This window comes from Mauremys mutica, chromosome 12 (genome assembly GCF_020497125.1).
Source record: "Mauremys mutica isolate MM-2020 ecotype Southern chromosome 12, ASM2049712v1, whole genome shotgun sequence".
Taxonomy (NCBI): Eukaryota; Metazoa; Chordata; order Testudines; family Geoemydidae; genus Mauremys; species Mauremys mutica.
The window spans coordinates 68,897,224-68,920,856 of record NC_059083.1 but is presented as its reverse complement, the minus strand read 5'-3'; the positions used below and the strand labels follow the sequence as shown (position 1 = coordinate 68,920,856).

The following is a 23,633-nucleotide window of genomic DNA, read 5'->3' as shown; positions in this document are numbered from 1 at the left end:
GCCACTCTGAGACCGCTTATTGCACTAGATGGACCTTTTTGTCCGCTCCAGTTTCAATGTGTGTGTTTAGGGGAGTAGAAGAAAAAACATATGAGACAGGTGAAGGCATATGTATATTCTATGAGCACCTGTGCATGAATATTCATGGAGAATACCAGTAGGAAAATAGCAAGAGTGCACAGAAGAACATAGCGCTCGACTCAAAATGAGGGCAAAGGGGGTTAGGTGAAGTGGCGGGAAGTAGGCGGTAGAAAGATGGGCAGGTAAGGGAGAGTTAGCAGGACAGGTGGAAGAAGGGTCAGACTATGAGAGGAGGGGAAGCTGGGGTTAGAAGGTAGGAAGAAAGTAGGAAATGAAGGTAAGGAAGCAGGGAAAGTAAGCTGGGGACAGGATGAGGGCGAGTTTTTAAGGCTGCACTACAGTGTAGGAAGCCACTGGGCCCTGTTCCCTCCTTTGAGTTGATGGCTTGAACTCCAACCACAGTTGGAGGAAGAGTCTGTCTCGTCCCATCGGGACCAGCAACTAACCCAGGCCATTCTGTTATTTCATGTTTGCCTTGTTCCCTCCAGATCTCCATGAAGAGACGACCCATTTTATACGTTTTGAACCTTATCTTCCCATCATGTGCTCTCTACTTATTGGATATGACTATTTTGTTCAGCAGCAGCTCTTATGAGGACAAGATCAGCTTCCAGCTGTCACTCATCATTGGAGAGTCTGTGTTAGCTCTCATTCTTAAGGACATTATTCCCACTTCTTCCGATGACCCACCCGTAATAGGTACTTGTTTTTATTGAGTAAAAGTCACTTTATATTAGACATGCACTGGATGTAAGGAAGAGAGCAGAGTACAAACGTGTCGCCTATTCAAAGATAGTAAGAAGAGGAACACTAGTCACTGCAGTGGAGCTGTAATGCTAGAAGTCCCTATTCAGAGCAGTTTCTGGACTTGGGGCACTATATTCTTCTTTTATATATGTATTCTATTAAGCAGAAGCCCACAGTAGATAGAATTATGGATCTAGAGGAAGTAAGGCGGAGAGTTTATCAATCACATGCTCTTTGTCTTCTTTTGCAGTGATGTTTTTCGTAGGTATCCTTGTCCTAATGATTATGGGTATATTGGAGACCTGCCTATTAGTGCAGCTGAAGAAGAAACCCCTACACCCTATACTCAAGGCTATCAAACTGCTGAGATGCCACAAGCAAGCTAGAACAACATCCAGAAACCTCCTAAGCAAGCAAGGTTGGTGTTTGGTTACCTACATTTGAATACTCCGTATCCAGTAGCAGGGTTCTGTCAGTAGGGAGCCCCTTATCTCTGGAAATCAATCATGCTAGCAGGCTTGGAACCCAGATCCATTGTGTTTCAGGCCACATTTGATCATAAAGTCATACACAAGTTAATACATCTACCTCTCAACATCATCATGGTGCATATATTATAAGAATCAAATATATATAGGCAACATATGTATACAAAAGAGCTGTACCTGTGTTATTTATGTAGGCTCAGCTGTAAACCCAGCCCCACGCAGAGTCCACCAACTCTGGCCAACCCCATGAACTCACTGAGCCAGAACAGTGCCTGAGATTTTCTGACATATGAAGTTCTAATAAAATCAAGCAAATAAAGTCAAGTTTAGAAATGCAGGCCTCTGCTCTTGTCCACAATTTCCCCTAATGTATATTTACATTTGGCTGCTGTTCTGCCCATTGTAGGAGATTCACTGACTGAGATGGCCAGGGGACAAGAGGAGAGGAGGGATTCAAGCCCACTTGGAAAGGGAAATACAGGACTCCCCATGCTTACGGAAAGAATCAATGCAGAAGGGCAGCAAATTGGGACCCAGGCAGAGCTACAGGAGTGCGAGTCAGCTCTGCTAGTTCTGGAGAAGGTGCTTTTCTGCAGTCATTTGCTTTTATCACTACTGTTTAGCATCATCATCATTGTACAATGGAGCAATTAAATGTGGCCTAATTGCCTTTTCTAATACTTGCTTGCCTCAACCTCCTCCCTAACAAGGTTTTCCTGCTTCTTATGCTTGAATTAAGCTGTGCACTGCATGTCTCAATAACAGTGCAAGCTCTGCAGGGTAAGAGCCTTGTTCTTGCATGTGCTTTGTAAAGCAATGTGTACGCCTAGGGCATCCCATCAGCAAATAAGTTACCTGAATAAAATACATTCATGGAGCTAGTGTTCCAGCTGACAGGGAATTACTGGAGTAGGTATAAGTCATCTGAGCTGTACCTCTCAAAAGTGCTGAACGACACATGGAGATCTGGGGGGAACAAAGCAAACATGAAATAGCACAATGGACTAGATTAGTGCTGGTCTTGATGGGATGAGACAGGCTCCTCCAACTGTGATTGGAGTCCAGGCTACCACTATCAACTCAAAGGAGGGAACAGGCCAGGGTGGGCTCCCTACCCTCAACTACAGCCCAGGATTCAAGTTTAAAGGAGAATAATCAGCTGCAGAGGAGAAGGTATATTTACCATAGCAAAAATCCCAACCAGTTAGTGCTGGTCACAGGACATGCTGTCTTACATAACCATACCATATATCTGATTTTTGCAGACCACTGGAAGTGTTTGCCTTATTAGTACTGCACATTACTAATGGGAGACCTGGACCACCCAGAAATAACACACACAAAGATCATCACGGCTTTGCCTGAAGGTGAAACCTACCTAATAGAATCTTACAATCCTCTCAGAAGGTGCCTGTGGTGAGGCTGCTCTCCTATTCATTTTACCTACAGTCCCCAATGCTACACACAAGCTTTAGATCAAGAGCAGCATATCTGCCTATTCTTTGATAGGTTCATGTAATCAGTCCGTAATATTCATCTGGGTTTCAAAACAGCAGCAACATCTAATTGAGGACAAGAATCTCACCTTCTTTTCAAACTCATCCACCATGCCAGCCTTAGCAACGGCAGTTTTGTAATAAACCCAATCAATAGCTGGGGGCTTTTCTGGCAAGGAGGTCAACCTGTACAGGTGGAGCAGAACAGCTGATAGAACAACCCCCCGTAATTTCAGAGAGCTCCCAGTTCCACACAGGGCAACTCTACAGTATCCATTGCCCCGCCCATCATCAGGCCCCAGGGTAGCAACTATGCTAATTTTAGTTGCCAATATTTTCAGTCTCCTCATTAATGCGGAAATTGCAATAAAGCAGCCACACAAAATTCTATAAAGCCTACTTTTGCCTTTTTTTGGGCAGGGGGGGGTCTGGGTGTGTGGATGGGCAAGTACAATACTCTCAGTTTTTTCACCATGAACACTGGTAGGAGCAGGCAAGGAGAGTTTGTGAATGGGATGGTTTGTTTTCATTATAGTTTTGCAAGGCTGACAAAGGGTTTAAAAAAGAGAAAGATAATAAACATTGAAATCACTTCAAGTTCCAGCACCTGTGCACCAGGCAACCAGAGACTCTGAAAGCCAATCTGCCCTTTTAGCCACATGGCTCAGGGTTTGTTCTCCACACAGCTGTGGGGGGGGTGGGTTGCTATTCAACACATGCACCCCAGGAGATTTGATTCTGCTGGGTGGGATTGTGCCAGCATCTCTGTTGGGTGAGGTTGCACCATCCCAGCCCAGCGAATTCATGTCTTGGTTGTTACCACACTGACTCCCAGGTGGGGGATGAGGAATGCAGTAGGGGTGGAATTTGGCCCATGATGTTCTGGTTTATGGTGCTCCTGGGACTCACCCTCCCTTCCAGCAGCGCTCAGTTTAACCTCTAACCTGGAAGCAGCGTGGGCCAAGGGACATAGTGGCTGCCATTTCCAGCAGCTCCTATTGGCCCGGAGCAGCGATCCACAGCCAGTGGGAGCCGCGATCGGCCAGACCTGCGGACGGGGCAGGTAAACACACCGGCCCGGCCCACCAGAGGCTTTTCCTAAAGAAGCGGCAACCCACGTTTGAGAAACCCTGACCTACTGGCACATTCTTTACATAATCTTGTAATTTGACTGGCACAGGGTTAGTCCTAGGTCACCTACATATATCATGCCTCCTTAAGCCTGAGGCCTAGCATGGTTAAGCTAAACTCTTACAAGCCTTAGCCTGTAGGCCTTGCATTACAGCCTTGCTTTTCTTAGTTACCCAATACACACTCATCACTCCTAACAACTTGTCAATCTCACACTCCTATGATGCTATCCTACTTGTATTTTTATCTATTGTGACAAAAGTTCCTCCTCTACCTTAGTGGGTCCTGTGCTTATTGGCAGATTTTATCACCTCAGAGATTCACCATGTGGATCAGGGAACAGCCCAGAGACCTTCCTCTCTGGTGGAATCCACAGTCCAGGTCAACTCCTCCTGTGTCTGATCAGGAGTTGGGAGGTTGGGGGAACCCGGGCCCGCCCTCTACTCCAGGTTCCAGCCCAGGGCCCTGTGGACTGCAGCTGTCTAGAGTGCCTCCTGGAACAGCTGTACGATAGCTACAACTCCCTGGACTACTTCCCCATGGCCTCCTCCCAACACCATTTTTATCCTCCCCACAGGACCTTTCTGCTGGTTTCTGATAATGCTTGTACTCCTCAGTCCTCCAGTAATATGCCTTCTCACTCTCAGCTCCTAGTGCCTCTTGCTCCCAGCTCCGCGCATGCACTCCACAAACTGAAGTGAGGTCCTGCTTAAACTCAGGTGCCCTGATTAGCCAGCCTGTCCTAATTGATTCTAGCAGTTTCTTCTTCATTGGCTCCAGGTGTCCTAATTAGCCTGCCTGCATTAATTGGTTCCAGCAAGTTCCTGCTTGTTCTGGAACTGCCCCTGTTACTTTACCCAGGAAAAAGGGATCTACTTCATCTGGGACTAATATATCTACCTTCTAACACTCTCCTGTAGCCATCTGGCCTGACCCTGTCACACTATACATATAACTGAAATCTATGTCTCATACATTGATTACGTATGGACTAACAGAGGAGTTTGCCATGACAATAGATAACGCAGTTAAATGATACAATGAACCAATTAGCTACATAATGCATAGGCCAAATCACCCCTAATGCAACTCCATGGACTTAAACGCTTTCGGAGATGAAACTGTATCCTGCTGTTGTCTCTCCAGCTCCTGCCAAAGTCTCCCAGGGGTCAAACACAGTAGACATGTAGAAGTTAGAGGGATTTTTTAATTGAAGAAAGTGACATAAAGGGGAGTGACAAACCCCCACTGGGAATTAGGGCTAGGAAGTTCTAGGGAATGATGTCTAGGTGCTGAAATTGTCTGCTCCCTGCACACAAGGTAAAAGAGCTAAGGGTGGGGTGAATGGGTGAAAGAACTGATGGTTTAGAAAATGGAGAATTTCTACCACAGGGTCACTCATGCCCCCTCTCCTGAGCAGCCTACATATGGGGACAGGAATGCAGAGAGATAAAAGAGAATCTTAATTGGGCTGTGTAGCCCCAAATGCTGCTCTGTCAGACCAGTGAAAAGCCAGAGTGACTCAATTTCCAGCAAAAACACAGGCAGGTCAGTGGAGTTGGATCAGATTTAAACCCGACACATAAAAATGCACAAGATTTGGCCCTTAAAGGGCTAAAGCTTTTAGCATTACACTTTGTGAGGTTGAATCCTTCCTTTTTTCTCTGCATAAGGTTTTTTTGTTTTGTTTTGCGCACAGGGGCGATGGGATTAGTGGTGAAAGCCAAAAGGAAGCCACTGGCATGAAGACTGAAGTTCTCAACACCAAGACAAAAACCAAACTTGGGTTTTGGAACATATGTACATTGTATGAAACAGGGAAGCTAGTTCAGGTCACAGCGAGATGAGACTCTACAGCTTACACATCCTGGGTGTCAGCAACAGCAGATTGACGGGATCAGGAAGATTAACAACAGCCTCAGGAGAAACTTTACTGTATTCTGGATGGGATGATGTACAACACCATGTTGCCATCTGTTTGAAGAAGGGAATGGAGCAGTTCCTGCTTGAGTGGAAGTCCATCAGCAGCAGACTTATGAAAGCCATACTGAAAGGGAAACACAATAATATCGCCCTGAATAAGTGCTATGCTCTGACAAATGACAGTGATGAAGAAGCAAGGGACAAATTCTATATTACATTACAGGCGGAGTTCAAGAGAGTACTGTGCCACAACCTAACTATCGTAACGGGAGACCTGAATGCCAAGGTTGATAAGGACAACACAAACAACAACAGAGCAATGGGAAGACATGGGTGTGGCACCATGAACGAAAACGAAGAGGGGCTTGATGATTTCTGCAATGTGAATGACCTAATCATCGGCAGAACCCTATTTCAACATCATGAAATTCACAAGCTGACATGGTGTTCCCTAAATGGCAGTGAATAAGAATCAGATTGACCATATGATGATCAATGGCAAATGAGAATGCTCACTGACAGATGTGAAAGTGAAAAGGGGAGATGTTGGCAGTGACCACCACCTTGTGCCAGACTCCATCAAGCTAAAACTGAGACGTGTGGGTCGACATAGACCAGGGATCGGCAACCTTTGGCACGTGGCCCGCCAGAGTAAGCACCCTGGTGGGCCAGGCCAGTTTGTTTACCTGCCACGTCCGTGGGTTCGGCCAATCACAGCTCCCACTGGCTGCGGTTCGCTGCTCCAGGCCAATGGAGGCTGCAGGAAGCTGTGTGGGCCGAGGGATGTGCTGGCCGCCGCTTTTTCAGTGATACCTTACATGACCCCTCTTGCATAAAACATATCTTAGTTATGCCATATTCATATCACAACAATATTTCTATGAAGAATATGGGCTGTAACATCATAAGATCAACAAGAACTGGGACAAAGTAACAACAGTCTATAAACAGAGCAGTGAAGCCTGTCTAGGCTACAGGCAGAAGAGAAGAAAGGAGTGGATTACACCCAGCACATGGAATGCCATAGTAACCAGATGAGCCCTGAAGAAAAAGGGTTTTGACACAAAATCCCAGAAGCTAAAGGACAAATACCACGAGCAGTATAGCAAGGCACACCGGGAGGTCAAAAGGGCTTGTGAAGGCAGATAAAGGACATTATATTGATAATTTGGCAACACAAGCAGAGGATGCAGCTGTTCATGGTGAACAAGGAACAGTTTACAAAATGATGCGCCTTATCAGTGGTAAATGACAGAGACCAACAAACACTCTCATCAGGGACAAATAAGGCCACCTACTGACAACAGAAAAAAAGAACAAGAAATGCGCTAGACAGAGCATTTCAGAGAATTGCTGAACAAGGAGCCTCCTAAAGAGGAAACAAACATCCGTGAGGCAGAAGAAGTTCTTGATATCAACACAGACACCCAAACTAAGGAAGAGATCATTCAAGCCATCAAATCCTAAAACAATGGGAAAGTTCCTGGCAAGGATAACTTGAATGCAGAATTACTCAAGGTAAATCCTGAGTTAGCAGCATCTATCCTGGCCCCTCTACATCACAAAGGGGGGAAAGAGCCAGATGAGTGGACCAATTGGGGTTATAGTGAAGATACCAAAGAAAGGAACTCTCAATGATTGTAATAGTATTGTGTAAGATCATAGTCCAGTGTCTATCAGAGGCAATTAATAACATTCTCAGAAAAGAGCAAGCCGGTTTTCGGAAAGGGTGTGGATGCACAGACCAGATCTTCACACTATGAAACATAAGAGAACAATGCTTAGAATGGCAATGGCAACTTTACATAAACTTCATAGACTTTGAGAAGGCTTTTGATATCATTCACAGGACCAGCCCATGGTGCATTCTGTGGGCATAAGGAATCCCTCTCCATATAATCAACATAATCAAAAGCTTCTATTCCAACTTTACATGCAGTGTTGATCACAGTTTTGAAGTCAAAACAGGAATACGTCAGGGGTGTATCATGTCTGCAATCCTCTCCAACACTGCCATCGACTGGGTAATGCAGCGTACAACAGAAGATATGCCAAGAGGCATTAAATGGACACCCTTCTCATCGCTTGAAGACCTGGACTTTGCAGATGATCTTACTCTCCTATCACATACCCAACACCATATACAAGAAAAAACAACTCTACTCAACATATTCAGCCAGCAAATTGGACTGAAAATCAACTGTAATAAGACAGATATCATGACCTTTAATATTGCCTCACCATCAGCAGTACAGATAGAGGATCATGTTCGCACCAAGGTAGAAATATTCACATACTTGGGCAGCACCATCAGCCAGGACAGTGGAACAAACCAGGACATCCGGAACAAAATCAATAAAGCCAGGAACACCTTCAGGAGCTTAAATGCAGTCTGGAAATCATCAAAATACAACACCAAAACCAAACTCAAGATTTATCAGAGCTGCGTACTTTCAACACTACTTTATAGTGCAGAATGCCAGAGAATGAGAACGCGTGACATGTCCAAACTGGCTTCATTTCATACAACCTGCCTCAGAAAAATCCTCTCTATCTTTTGGCGCAGAACAATCTGAAACCAAAACCTATTGACACAGTGCAGTCAAGAGGATCTGAGCACCATCATTACCAGGAGGCATTAGAGATGGATCGGTCATGTGCTTTGAATGGAAACTATTTCCATCACCAGAATAGCATTAAGATGGACACCTGAAGGAAAGTGAAAACAAGGCTGCCTGAAAACAACATGGCAAAGAGCTGTGGCAGTTGAGCTGAAAAACCTGGGGCTCAATTGTGGAATTATTGAAAGACTTCCCAGAAACGGATAGGAGTGGAGGAGCTTCGTCGCTGCCCTAACGGCCAGAGGCATAATGGGAACATGATGTGGTGATGATGAAGATGGGGTTAAAGTAAATTATTCCTACCATAGCATTGGCCCCATAACATCAATTTATTAACAATAATTTGACGAGCTGATCCCAAGAGCCAGTTGAGTGCATTGTGCCATTATCACTGAATTTTTCATTAAAAAAAAAAAACCAAGGCTTCAATTACATAAGCTTCCTCCCTACACTGATTAATATCAAATCACGAGCTGCATATCAGCTGATAGCCACTGGCAACTAGCTGTAGCATTAGCTGTACCATTTGCTTCATCAGGAAAAGGGGAATGATGTGGGACACATTCTTAGCTATTCTCACTTTGTCTTTGGCAACAGGTAAGTTAAATTGTAGTAGAACCAGGGGAAAACCAACTGGACTACCCATGAGTAATATATATTCTCATACATGGATGAGGAAGATTAAGATGGGCACCCTAGTCCTGCCAGTGCGAAAGGGGACAAAGATCTGACAGTGGTTTCCTAAAAGTTACAGCCCAATGCCTTTTATTCTCTGATGCACTCCCATCCTACAGGCTGGCTGTGTGGTGTATGCTAAGATCCTGCCTGGTATTGCTCTGATAAAATGAATTTGGATGTAACCAGACTTCCATTTTATTTCCACAGGTGCTGCCCCAGAACAGCTCTGTAAGTACGATGACATTCTTCAGTACCTAAATATCTTCTCTGAAAAGGCACCCCAACGACATACAATACCCAAGGAAAATTGGAAAGAGCCGTTGAAAGTGGAGATAGAATTTATACTGATTTCCATCCTCTTGGTGGTAAGAAAACAAACCTCTATTATTCTGTATAGTAGGAAATATTGTGTAAATTGACAAGTTGAGGCAGCTGATGATCCTAGAGTAAATGAGGGATCCTTCTCTCACTCATACTAGCGCAAATTGGGAGTAACCCCAGTTACTGTCACTGATGTGAGAGAGTAGAACCCAAACATTCGGTCTTCTACTGACCTTCTCCAGACTTCATGGCTGTGGTTTGAAAGTAGATTCCAGAGCAATGTTTGTTGGAGGTGCCAGGTGTAAAATAGTTTGTCACATCCGCACAAATCAGAAAGTTGTTTAAAATCATTTTAGTGATCACATATTGAACAAGTGTCTCATTAAAATGAGCTCTCTTCCCGTCTCTCCTATCTCCTCCCACAGCCTTTTTGTTCTCTTGTTTGTTTTAAAGTCCAGGGCAAAATTCATTTCTATAGCAGCCTCCTATCAACATTTTAATTAGCTTGTTAAGCTACCCTGTGCTGCAAAATTGTCCAAGAATATTCAGGAATTTAGCCCTTAATTTGGATGTCATCAGAACTTCTTTTTGTTTCCTGCACACACATACCACACACAAAAAAGCGCCTCTTACAAGGGAAACACCGCCCTCTGCTTAGCCTGGGTGAAGGAAACCCACATTATTATCTGGTGTTACAGCAAAATGGAGTTGTGGGAGCGGGGAGAGCGAGTAGAGATTTGTGCAGTTCTTGTTTGGTTTTTCCCTTCTTATATATCAGGGACCTGTTTGCCAGAAGCTGGGAATGAGCAGCAGGGGATGGATCACTTGATAATTACCTGTTCTGTTCATTCCCTCTGAGGCACCTGGCCCTGGCCCCTGTCAGAAGACAGGATACTGGACTAGATGGACCTTTGGTCTGACGCAGTAGGGCCATTCTTATGATCAGATTCTGTAGACTCTATTTCCCTGAGCCATGTTGCAAATCTTCTCCCATTCTACTGCTCTGGATCCTCTCCTAGCACAGATTTACATAGGCAGGTGTATTCTATCAGGCAACTATTTTTTCCAAACATTGAATCTTACAACTGGAGAGTAGAATTGGAGGGTAAGACCAAGAACAGTAAGTTATTGCCGTGACCTGATTTTCTCATATCTCTGACACTCATCACACCTTCATTGTAAGAAAAACAGTGAACAGCCTCCAAGCGCCGTACCTACCTTAGTTAATGAAATCAGGATAACTACTTTCCCATTTTGTTTCTCTAGACTGAAAAGCTACAAACTGTCACTATCTATTTCTTAGTGACCATGGTAAGAGCTATTTTCTGTAAAATCAAAGCTATTTCCTGTGTGCTGAGAGTCCAGAAATTGTTTCCATTCTATGATTTTCTTTCCTCTAGAAGTGGAAAAATGTCTTTGTGACTTGGAATCCTCAGGATTTCTGTAACATTTCCAAACTCGTTCTGCCAGTGGATACATTTTGGTCCCCATATATCATCATTTATGAACAGTAAGACTCTCCTTGGCTAATTTCAACTTGATTAATTAATTTTTTTTATTTTTATTTAATTAAAATTAAGAGGGATAATTACAACGGACATGATTGGTGTCACTGAGATCAATGGGACTGACTCAATAAGTGAGGATTACTCACATAAGGAAAGGTTTTGCAGGATGAATTGTGTGGGAGAAGAGGGAGTACGAAATAGCTAAGAATCAATTACCTGATCTCATGCTACAGTAGGAAAATATTCATTAAATAAAACTGTGGGGTTTTTTAGTCCCTGAGTGAGGGGGCACTAGCAGAGCATGTGCAGGCTATGGGAAAACTATCTGAGAAACAAGGAAGCCAATCAAAAGGAGCCAGACTCCAACAATGTATCTTAGAGGCTCCTGTCACTGTTTATTCTGGAAGTCCAGGAGATGCCTGCTGTACCGTGATATTTGGTATTGTCCCTAAATGGTTAATTATTAAGGATTATTTGTTAAGCCGCAAAAGCGTGCTCAGCACTGCACAAGACACAAATAAAAACATAGTTCCTGATTCTGCTCTCACTTACATGGTGGAAATCAGGAGTAATTCAGTTAGAGGGTGGAAGCAGTGCGAGATCAGAATTAGGCCAACAGTCCCTGATCCAATGGGTCATATGTCCTTGAATGTCTTTCCTGTCTCATCTAGCATGCTAATGCGGTACGTTACAAGTCTTGGTGTAGATGGGGGTTATCAGCCCTTCTCTGCGCCCCAGACTCTCTCTGCTTGCGTTCTCTCTTCCCGTCTCTCCTATCTCCTCCCACAGCCTTTTTGTCCTCCGCTGTTTGTTTTAAATCTCTCATCCCTGGTTACTCGCTGTCACTCACCCTCTCTCTTCTGTTTCCTGTTGTATGTAGTAAGGTTCACTGACCATTCAAAGTCAGACTAACAGTGAGATTGCAAAAAAATATTGTCTTAGATCTGCAACAAGCGTTTTGTCATTTTACTTTTCATTGTTGTTGAATCATTGGTTCCTTCAGAGTGGATGAAGAGAAATCCCTCAGCAGGCCCCTTCTGTCCATTACTCATAACGGCATGGTTAGCACAACCCAACAGCACCAGGTCACCGTAACATGCAGCTTGGAGATGCACCAATTTCCATTTGACACCCAGACGTGCAACATGAGCATAGCCTCAGTTATGTATTCAGGTATGTCCATTCTTATTCACTTTTACTACAACTAGACTGGATTGGCTGGTGCTGGCCACTGTCCCCAACTAGTCAATGGACTAGACAGATCACAGGTCTGATCTACTATTGACATTTTTATGTTCACTACTCAACAGTGTCCATTGAGCTAAAAAAAAAATTTATGGCACAAGGGAAAAACTGGGCCATAGCATGATCCCCCACTATGGAGTCTCCTATATGTATATCTCTGGAAGAATCCAGGATCTGCCTTTGCAAAGCCTTTACTCCCAGGAGTGGTCATCTTAGCCAAATGACTAGTCCCACTGACTGCAATAAGGATTACTTGTATAAGAGTTTGCAAGGTCTAGAGTCCTTAAAATGTGCATGAGGGTCTAGATTCAAAATAAAACTCCAAGGGCTGAAGTTGAGAGGACATGACTGAGAAAGGGCTGCAGGATGGGATCCAGACTTAGAGATTTGAGTTCCAAGCTAGAGATCTAGGGTCTGGACTGCCGCATGCTCTCTTATTTTATCCCCATGGTAGTCGCAGAAATGGAGAGGCAAGACTTACTTTCAAGCATGATCTTTTATTGTTTGCATAGAACGGGTGTCCATTTAGCTACAACTATTCTAATAATTAAGTTTCACTTGAAAAATAACTGGCTTCATTAAACTAAAGGTAGCAAATGTTTCATGACATTCCTAGAGTTTAAAGGCAGAAGGGACCATTAGATCATCTAGTCTGACCTTCTGTTTATCACAGGCCATTAAATGCCACCCAGTTACCCGTGAATTGAGCCCAATAACTTGTGTTTGGCTAAAGCAGCTCTTCCAGAAAGTCAGCCAGCCACGATTTGAAGAGGAAACTCTTTGCTAGGAATGCAAGTAGTAAAGTCACCCAGTTCACATCCGGAAGTGAAACATTCCAGGAAAGGGGGCTAGCCATCTCGGTATCAAGACCTAGATATTTTTCCTAAGAAAATGCTCCATTTGCACAATTGCCACCTTAAGGATCATCCTTCTGTAGCTAAAGGAATGTGCTTGCAGTAGTGAGTCTGTGTAGAAGAGGGCCAGATAGTAGCTACTTCCAAGTACAGTTGAACCCTGTTATGTCGCCGGCCTAGGGGTTTGCCAAAAATAGTCCAGATAACCGATGATCGAGATAAACCCCTATCCACCCCCCCACCCCTGAACTCCCCTGCCCTCTCTCCAACACCCCCTCCCTGCCCCCTTACCGCGGTGCCTGCACGTGGCTGGATCCGGCGAAGCGGGACGGGGAAGCGGGGCCGGGCGGCCGTGGACGGGGACCCGGAGCCGGGCAGCCAAAGAAGCGGGACCCAGTAAGCGGGCCGGGCGGCAGGCGAAGCGGGACCGGGTAAGCGGGGCGGGCGGGCGGCAGGCGAAGCGGGGACCGGGTAAGCGGGGCGGGCGGGCGGCAGGCGAAGCGGGGACCGGGTAAGCGGGGCCAGGCGGGCGGGCGGCAGGCGAAGCGGGGACCGGGTATGCGGGGCCGGTGGGCGGGCGGCCGGGCGGCGAAGCGGGGACCGGCGAAGCGGGGCCGGGCGGACGGGCGGGCGGCGAAGCGGGGACCGGGTAAGCGGGGCCGGGCGGGCGGGCGGCAGGCGAAGCGGGGACCGGCGAAGCGGGGCCAGACGGACGGGCGGGCGGCGAAACGGGGACCGGGTATGTGGGGCCGAGCGGGCGGGCGGGGACCGGGTATGCGGGGCCGGGCGGACGGGCGGCGAAGCGGGGACCGGCGCAGCGGGGCCGGGCAGGCGGCGAAGCGGGGACCGGGTATGCGGGGCCGGGCGGGCGGGTGGCGAAGCGGGGACCAGCGAAGCGGGGCCGGGCGGCCGGGCGGGCGGCGAAGCGGGGACGGGGGAAGCGGGGCCGGGTGCGGGGGCGGGGACCGGGGAAGCGGGGCCGGGCGGCGCGGCGGGGACCGGGGAGGCGGGGGCGGGTGGGCGGGCGGGGACCGGGTATGCGGGGCCGGGCGGACGGGCGGCGAAGCGGGGACCGGCGAAGCGGGGCCAGGCGGACGGCGAAGCGGGGACCGGCGAAGCGGGGACCGGCGAAGCGGGGCCAGGCGGACGGCGAAGCGGGGACCGGGGAAGCGGGGCCGGGCGGGCGGGTACGCGGGGAACCGCGGGGCTGGGGAGCCGGGGCTAGGGCAGGAGTCGCGTGGCCGGGGAGGGATGCGGCAGGAGCCGGGCAGGGCCGCCGCCGGAGTTATAGTCGAACCCATTTATCTCGACCTCGGTTAGTGGCAAAAGCTCTTCTGTGCTCCAGATATTAGGGTTCGGCGAGATTAAAGAATCTACATAACCGATGAGAAACCGGTAAGACAAAGAGGGAGTTTGGCGGTTCCACTACTAAAACGTCGACTTAATAGGGTTGGCAAGTTAACCGAGGTCGAGATAAATGGGTTCGACTGTATTTATGGAAGCACAAGAAAGAGACAGCCACTGCCAACTGCTCCTCTAAGTGCTTCATCTAAAGCTCACTGGAGCCAGTGGAAAGACTCCCACTGACTTCAACAGGATTTGGATCAAGGTCATAAGATGGGAGACAGAATTCAACCAGGTATCCAAGACCAATGGAGTTATGAAACTCCTACTGTCAGCAGACATTTGTTCCCATTTAAGCAGTGACCTTTGCGCCAGTTCTGTTTTGGGCAAGAGATGTAATTTTTCCACCAGGGCGGGGGATCTTAATCTTCTTTTCCCTCCTTCTGAATACATACCTGGACTATGGTGGCTGATCTGAACTCCCTGAACTGAGAAAGGAACCACCTTTTAACCATTCTTTCTTCACTTTCTTTCCTCAAATAGCAACAGACATTATATTCCTGTCCAATCAGACAACAGAAGAGGCGAACAAACAAAGCCAACTTTATCACCTGACCAATGGAGAATGGAAGTTCACAAACATAAACATCATACAATACACAGAGTTTCTAGAGGAAGAAGAGTTTTTTGTGATCACCTATGAGGTATTGCATCATCAGTGTATTTCATACACTGTATATTTCATTCATTGATTTATCATAAACGTGCCCTTCAGAACATCAGGGCTAAGCTACAAAAACTAAGAACACAACCCAAGCAAAATCTAGTCAAGACTGGGACTTTTCAGCTTGGAAAAGAGACGACTAAGGGGAGATATGATAGAGGTCTATAAAACCATGACTGGTGTGGAGAAAGTCAATAAGGAAGTGTTCTTTACTCCTTCCCATAACACAAGAACTAGGGAATACTCAGTGAAATGAATAGACAGCAGGTTTAAAACAAGCAAAAGGAAGTATTTTTTTCACACAACACAGTCAATCTGTGAAACTCCTTGCCAGAAGATGTTGTGATGGCCAAGACAATAATACAGTTTAAAAAAAGCTAGATAAGTTAGAAACATAGAATATTAGGTTTGGAAGGGACCTCAGGTCATCTAGTCCAACCCCCTGCTCAAAGCAGGACCAATCCCCATATAGATTTTTACCCCAGTTCCCTAAATGGCCCCCTCAAGGATTAAAATCTCAATCCTGGGTTTAGCAGACCAATGCACAAATCACTGAGCTATCCCTTCCCCCCAGGAGCATAGGTCCATCAATGGCTAATAGCCAGAATGGGCAGGGATGGTGTCCCTAACCTCCAGATGCTGAGACAGGGGATGGATCGTTTGATGATTACCTGTTCTGTTCATTCCCTCCAGGGCACCTGGCATTGGCCACTGTCAGAAGACAGGATACTGGGCTAGATGGACCTTTGGTCTGACCCACTATGGCCGTTCTTATCTTCACAGTTGGAGGCATCAGTCTTATCCCATCAAGACCAGCATTAATCCAGGCCATTCTGTTATTTCATGTTTGTCTTGTTCCCTCCAGATCTCCATGAAGAGACGACCCATTTTATACGTTTTGAACCTTATCTTCCCAACATGTGCTCTCTACTTATTGGATATGGCTATTTTGTTCAGTGCCAGCTCTTATGGGGACAAGATCAGCTTCCAGCTGTCACTCATTATTGGAGAGTCTGTGTTAGCTGTCATTCTTAAGGACATCCTTCCCACTTCTTCTGATGACCCACCCATAATAGGTACTTGTCTTTATTGAGTAAAAGTCACTGTATATTAGACATGCACTGGATGTAAGGAAGAGAGCAGAGTACAAACATGTCACATGTTCAAAGATAGTAAGAAGAGGAACACTAGTCACTGTAGTTGAGCTGTAATACTAGAAGTCCTATGCAGAGCAGTTTCTGAACTTGGGGCACTATATTTCTTCTATTAAGCAGAAGCTCACAGTAGATAGAATTATGGATCTAGAAGAAGTAAAGCAGAGTTTATGAAGCACATACCCTTCGTCTCCTTTTGCAGTGATGTTTTTCATAGGTGTCTTTGTCCTAATGATTATGGGTGTATTGGAGACCTGCCTATTAATGCAGCTGAAGAAGAAACCCCTACACCCTATACTCAAAGCTACGAAACTGCTGAGATGCTGCAAGCAAGCTAGAACATCCGGAAGCCTCCTACACAAGCAGGGTTGGTGTTTGATTACCTATATTTGATACTCCGTAACCAGTAGCAGGGTTCTGTCAGTGGGGAACCAATCATACTAGCAGGCTTAGAACCCAAGTCCATTGTGTTTCAGGCCACATTTGATCATAAATTCACACAGAGTTTAGACACCTACCTCTCAACGTCATGATGAATAAATTATAAGAATCAAATATATATGGGCAACATATGTATATAAAAGAGCTGCACCTGTGTTATTTATGTAAGCTCAGCTGTAAACCCAGCAGCCCCCACCAAAGTCCACCAACTCTGGCCAGCCCCATAAGTCCCTTGAGCCAAAACAGTACCTGAGATTTTCTGATAGAAAAATGTGAAGTTTTAATAAAAAACTATCAAGCAAATAAAGTCAAGTTTAGCATCATGCAGCCCTCTGCTCTTGTCCACAATTTCCCCTAATGTATATTTACATTTGGCTGCTGTTCTGCCCATTGTAGGAGATTCACTGATTGAGACGGCCAGGGGACAAGAGGAGAGAAGGGATTCAAGCCCACTTGGAAAGGGAAATACAGAACTACCCATGCTTCCAGGAAGAATGAATGCAGAGGGGCAGCGAATTGGGACCCAGGCAGAGCTACAGGAGTGCAAGTCAGCTCTGATAGTTCTGGAGAAGGTGCTTTTCTGCAGTCATTTGCTTTTATCACTACTGTTTAGCATCATCATCATTGTACAATGGAGCAGTTAAATGTGGCCTAATTGCCTTTTCTAATACTTGCTTGCCTCAACCTCCTCCCTAACAAGGTTTTCCTGCTTCTTATGCTTGAATTAAGTCATGTACTGCATGTCTGAACAACAGTGTAAGCTCTGCAGGGCAGGAGCTTTGTTCTTGTATGTGCTATGTAAAGCAATGTGTACGCCTAGGGCATCTCATCAGCAAATAAGTTACCTAAATAAAATACATTAATGGAGCTAGTGTTCCAGCTGACAGGGAATTACTGGAGTAGGTATAAGTCATCTTAGCTGTACCTCTCAAAAGTGCTGAACTACACATGGAGATCCAGGGGGAACAAAGCAAACATGAAATAGCACAATGGACTAGATTAGTGCTGGTCTTGATGGGATGAGACAGGCTCCTCCAACTGTGATTGGAGTCCAGGCTACCACTAACCAGGTCCAATGAGCATATCATGGATAGGCTACAGAGAGATGCTTGCGCTTATAATACAGAAAAAGGCTGAAAGTTAAATTGGGATGGACATGTGTGTGGCTGGACTGTTATCTCAGTTACCCGAACAACCTTGGGTTTAACCTGAGCAGCAAGAACAGGGAGAATATTCTACAAACACTAAACCTTGGCTATCCTGCTTGGAAGACTCAATCCTGTCCTTCAGGAATTATCCCCACCCTGTAAAGAGTGCAGAGCTTCCAATACCAATTGCCTGCTTATTTCACAGCATTCATCACCCACTTTAAATCCACTAGGAGTTTGGGTTTTGTTGTTTTGTTTTTTTTTTAATCTTTTAGTTTTGAGATCAAGACAAGACACTTTTCTGAAGCCCTGTACAATTACTTTATTTAAAAGATTCTAGAGAATTTGACAGTCACCAGAAACTGCTTTCAGACAGATTTACAGGTCTTCAATGGGTTTGTGTGGCCAATATGGATACTTCTCCTTGTCCAGTTTCATTTCAGGGAAGACCTCACTCAAATCCTCAAACGTCATCTGATCAAATGGAATCATGGTTCTGAACTTCTCAAGCTTGAAGTGGATGGAGAAACAAGAAAATGTTAAAGTCAGTTGTAAGCAAGAATTCAAACTAAACTAGATGTACAAATAGAAATTAAAACAAGGTTTCGTACCAAGCTGCCTTAAACATGAAATTCACAGGGTAGACCCCATCAACCCTACCTGTTTCTCATACTGGACAATACGGGATTTAGAGGCCTGCACATATTCAGCAGCACTCTTAACCTGCAAGAAAACAAAGGATTTGGTGAGCACATGAATCCTAGATTGTTTCCTGCAGTGAAGCTGTGACTCTCATCCTATTTCACTTTTGAGGAAGTCACCATTCTCATCCTACCTCTTCATTAAAGAGGCACTGACCTTAAAATAGCATCTGCTTTAAACAGGTAAAAGTAATTTCAAGCCCTATACCTGCCCCTGAGTCTCCTTGCAACTTTTGTGGGTTTACAATAACTGTTTTCTAATACAAGTTCTCTCTCCCCTGTTGCTATGTGAGATACAAAAGGGAAATTGACTAAGTTCATAGTCAGTTTAATCATTTCCCCAAAGTGCTTTCAAAAGCAGAAAAGAAACTGAATAGATCATTTTTTTTACTACAACAGAAAGAAGTTAGTTATCTTAGGTGTTACTTGTAACTACTAAGTGATTTTGCACCCAAAGACTGGGGTTTGAAGTTACCATTCCCTGCTGCACTGATCAGTTAGGAAGTGGATTCAACTCCTTTTTTGAAGAGAGTGAAGGGAGAGTCTGAAGTCAGGTAAACTCCCTAAGCCATAGGCTTCAGCCTCTGTGGCGAAGTGTTACAAAAATGTCATGTAAGCCGCTTTGTTCAAACTTGTTTGGAACAGCGGATTTACAAGACTTTAGTGATCTAGAAGTTTTTAGGCAGACACATTCTGTAACAGGAAGCCACAAGGAGTTCTTGAGGCTGATTAAATTCTCTGGCTAAAGACAACATCAATGACTTGAGCACAACCCGTAGAGTTTATGTTACACCCACCCTCCTCTTTCACACAGAGGAGGAACCCATAGAATAGAAGTCCCACTATGCAATGCTCCATCTTGACCCCTGCAGTCTCCAAGAACGCCAACTCCACATTAAAAAGGAGCCAGGCCTATTTTATGCAAATTAGGTGCATCCTCTGGGCTGCTGACAAGATGCCAATATGCTCCTCAGTTGATCAGAGTTCGGTTGCCTTTGTTTTACACTAATTTCAAGTTTATTACACCAGAAGAGCTAGTAGAACTACAATCCAGTCCCAGACTCTAAATCCCCAAGCGTGGTCCTGTATAGGTAGAGAGAACTATTCTTGCTCAAAAGCTGCCTACATGCACAAACCCAGACTTGCAGCTCCTGTACCTCAGCACAGTTACCCACCAGCAGACTCCAAGTCAGAATTCTTCTATACCTCTACAAAGATCAAAGAGAAACCATGTGGCAGGGAAGAGTTTTTAAATACTTACAGCTTCCTGTTCCTGGGCATTTATCTTGTTTGTTTGTGTGTCCACAGGCTCAGGAACCTTTAGTGCATTGTACTGTAAATTCAAAAAAATAAATTCTAAATGTGTTGCCTCTCAATTCCATTAAAAGCCCTGCATGCTCCTAGAGCAAATATTTCCCCAATAGGCAGACTAGTGCTCTTTGTTCTCCCCAAAGACACTCTCGGACCCTTCCAAGTGAACTAGCTTCCTGCAGTAGGTCACCAATCAACTCAACTTGATGCCAGCTACACAAATAGCATTGGTTGGCTCTCATATGTACACAACATGCTCAGCACTACACTGTCACCAGGATGTTCATAGTCTTGTACAGAGCCAAAAGATGCTGTATGGAAGCATTAACAACAATCTAATGCCAAAGGGTTACTATCTTGTCCCACAAAGCAAGTCAAGTTATACAGATGAAAAAGAAGCTCCTGAATTCCTCCAAAGGTCAGTGGGTCCTTGTGGACTGAGCACAGGGCCAGGAGCCAAGAACTGATACATTCTAATTCCAGCTCGGACACCAACCCCCTATGTGATCCTGGGCAAATCACTGGTTATTTGCCAAATGCCCATTTATGGGGGGGGGGGAAGGGGGTTAACATCCACTTCATGGGATTAGTCTTATTACCACAACACTTTGGGCTGTTAACAGTGCTTTTTACTTCCTGCCCTTCAGTGGCAAGGGTTGAAGGGATGCTTGAACAGTCTCTCCCCAGAGAGCACAGAGTTATTTCTTAAGCCATCACACCTCATTCAATAGTTTATTTGCAAAATTTTACTCCAGTAGGCTTCTGGGCCAGATCCTTGGCTACAGCCAAGGAGAACACAGCACAGCTCAGAATGTGATAGAGGCGTACAAAATTGGCCTTTTCACTCCTGATACTAGACCAGCTGCATGCAGGCAAGTATCAGAGCGTGCATCACGCTGCTCTACATTATGCAGACTACTAAAAGTCTCAAGAGGCTAATATGACAGTTGGGAATCAGCAGAGAATAGGAAAGCTCTAACCATATACTCTTATCCTCAGGCCATACTCCTACAGCCAGGAAAACCTATGCAGCCTGTAAAAGAAAAAGCATTAGCTTTATGCCACTGGAGGATCCCCCTCCTCTAAAATGACCCTTTCTGTTTTTAGTTATGCCAGCTTTTGGGCCGCTTTGTGCTAGCAGTGTGATGCAAAGCAGTTGCACACCACAGCACAGGATCTGGGCCAATACCTCCTAATAATCTCACCTAGCAGCCTGCTAGAGGAAAAGTTCTGTGTCTTGTGAATCAGATATGAGCAGCCTCCACTTGGATTTCAAAAACAGCAGCAACATTTAATTGAGGACGAGAATCTCACCTTCTTTTCAAACTCGTCCACCATGCCAGCCTTAGCAACTGCAGTCTTGTAATAAACCCAATCAATAGCAGGGGGTTTCTCAGGCAAGGAGGTCAACCTGTACAGGTGGAGCAGAACAGCTGATAGAACAACCCCCAGTAATTTCAGAGAGCTCCCAGTTCCACACCAGGCAACTCTGCAGTATCCATTGCCCCGCCCACCATCAGGCCCCAGGGTAGCAACTACACTAATTGTAGTTGCCAATATTTTCACTCATCATTAAGACAGAAATGGCAATAAAGCAGCCGCACAAAATTCTACATGCCTACTTTTTTTTTTTTTTGGGTGGATGGACAAGTTCTCTCATTTTTTTCATCATGACCACTGGTGGGAGCCAGCAAGGAGAGTTTGTGAATGGGACGGGTAGTTTTCATTACAGTTTTGCAAGGCTGACAAAGGGTTTTTAAAAAAAAAAAAAGATAATAAGCAATGGTATTTTAGCCGTATCTACGCTAGAGAACCTGTGCTGGCACAGCCCCCAGGGTAGATACAATGTACACAAACAAAACAAGGTTTTTGTCCAGTGCAGGAACACCACCTCCGCCAGCAATGCTGACAATAGGCATCTTCTGCCAGCATAGCTGTATCTACACTGTCAGCCTAAGTATATCACTAGGGGGTGTATATTTTTCATACACCTGACCGACATAGCAATGCAGGTATAAATTTTAAGTGAAGTCCAAATCTTAGCTGCATGTGTAACCTCTGTCAGGACTCCCTCTAACGTGATAGCTACTGTAGCACCATGGAGAAGATCAAGAAAGAGCAGAATTTGGCTGTTAAAGTCTGCTTTTTTTTTTTTAATTGTGAAGAATTAAGACTTACTTTAACATCCTTATGGCAGGCACACAGTTATGAGAATGGCACTTCAAACTATTTTTACATTGGTTTACACATGGACTGCCAGTGCTGAATTGCTAATGCCACCATCTTCTTGCCACAGCAATCTTTTCACACTGAAATATACTCACTTGGCTGAAAGGGTATCGCTGCGTGTTTTCAGGGCATTAAACATAGCTCTCTGATTGGGAGGCACTCTCTCTGCAAATGCCATCCAGTCAATCGCTTTCAGAGCAGCTCTGCGACCTGCCATTTTTGTGTTCTAGAAAAATAAAACAACAGAGAAACTTAAATTTGAAGAGGGATATAGAAGAACAGGCAAGTTTATTATCATCAATGTAAAAGTCTGGGCATTTCATGAACTGAAACATCACTTCAGCTCTCTCTTTGCTGCTATTTCACTCATTCTATTGATTCCCACCAACAGTAATGCTCATAACAACACTTCACATTTCTTATGTTGCTGAGAAGAGAGAAACACTTTACACGCAATAATTGAGCACCACAATACTTCGCTTAGCTAGATGAGATATAGAGAGCTCATTTCAACAGGACTCAAATGCATTCATCCTTGGGGTGGAACATGGCAGCACACAGCAACACTATCAAACTGTTTAAGACAAAGTCAAGGCTACTCCACCCAGTAACTGGAATTATAATCACCAATGTGTAGTTACTTAGCCACAGCCAGGCTCCGGATATCACCCTGCTCTTGCTATGGGAACTTTGATTGTCATCACTACATCGATTTAACAGAATTATCATATAGCTCAAGGGCTGGAAGGGGGCCACGACAGACCAGTCCAGCCCCCTCTCACCTGAAAGGCAGCACCACAAAGCCACCACTCACGCCAAGCGGGGACATCATCCGAGGTTTGACTCGGGGGAGAAAGAGCTCCTCGACTCACCCCCGCCCCTCCAGGCACGAGTCCCCCATAACCCGGGGCAGCTCGGGGGAGGTGACGGGATCCGAGCGCCGGCTGCGAGGAGGATACACCCCCACCCCGCTAACGGACTGTAGGGACCCCGCGCGCCTCGCCTCACCTCACCGCCCTGGTGCGCAGAGTCCCCCCACCCCAGGCACACAGCGCCGCCCGCCCGCGCCGGGGTCTCCATCCCAAACCACCCGGGTTGGTCTCACCTTCAGCGACCGCCGCCACCACCCTCCTGCTCAGCACCCTCCGGAAACCCGGTCCCACGCCAACCAATCATAGCCCGGTACCCCCGGAAGGACTCAATCGCACTCTCCTCCCACCCCTGAGACAACCCGGAAGTGATTCTCAACGGCTCTTTTAACACCAGTACAATGTCAAAAAATCTTCCCCTCCCTTTTGCTCTTAATTTCAAACGCCAGCCTCCAAAATTCCGAGTTTTCCAGGGGCATGTCCCCTACTCACTTCCGGTTGCTCCGGAAGTAATATTCCGCTCTTCCTCGGAGGTTGCCTATTATATTGAATTCCTGTGTTTTTCTTTACTGTCTTGCGCCTGGGGAGTCCCCCCTTAACACAGACTAGCCGTTAAGTT

General features: G+C 45.7%; 2 protein-coding genes across 4 annotated transcripts; one reads left to right on the top strand and one right to left on the bottom strand.

The window, feature by feature from the left end:
- The first annotated feature begins 352 nt into the window (after window positions 1-352).
- Window positions 353-17,567, top strand: LOC123347001 (5-hydroxytryptamine receptor 3A-like). Its single transcript, XM_044984425.1, has 11 exons — window positions 353-358; window positions 570-773; window positions 1,748-1,898; window positions 9,373-9,530; window positions 10,753-10,797; window positions 10,887-10,996; window positions 11,998-12,167; window positions 14,981-15,141; window positions 16,027-16,237; window positions 16,518-16,682; window positions 17,153-17,567. The coding sequence occupies exons 1-11, from the start codon at window positions 353-355 to the stop codon at window positions 17,398-17,400; spliced, it is 1,629 nt and encodes a 542-aa protein (XP_044840360.1). The 3' UTR covers window positions 17,401-17,567.
- A 639-nt stretch (window positions 17,568-18,206) lies between these two features.
- Window positions 18,207-23,622, bottom strand: ATP5PD (ATP synthase peripheral stalk subunit d). Of its 3 annotated transcripts, none has more exons than XM_044982191.1 (6): window positions 23,507-23,622; window positions 22,241-22,371; window positions 21,231-21,327; window positions 19,867-19,938; window positions 18,565-18,627; window positions 18,207-18,414 (listed from the first exon to the last, which is right to left on the bottom strand). In XM_044982191.1, exons 2-6 carry the CDS (start codon window positions 22,360-22,362, stop codon window positions 18,283-18,285), a joined length of 486 nt encoding a protein of 161 aa, XP_044838126.1. In that variant the 5' UTR covers window positions 22,363-22,371; window positions 23,507-23,622; the 3' UTR covers window positions 18,207-18,282. The 3 variants fall into 3 exon arrangements, with proteins under 3 accessions (XP_044838126.1, XP_044838124.1, XP_044838125.1); XM_044982189.1 differs by lacking the exon at window positions 23,507-23,622 and adding an exon at window positions 23,251-23,405; XM_044982190.1 differs by lacking the exon at window positions 23,507-23,622 and adding an exon at window positions 22,928-23,072.
- Window positions 23,623-23,633: the final 11 nt, after the last annotated feature.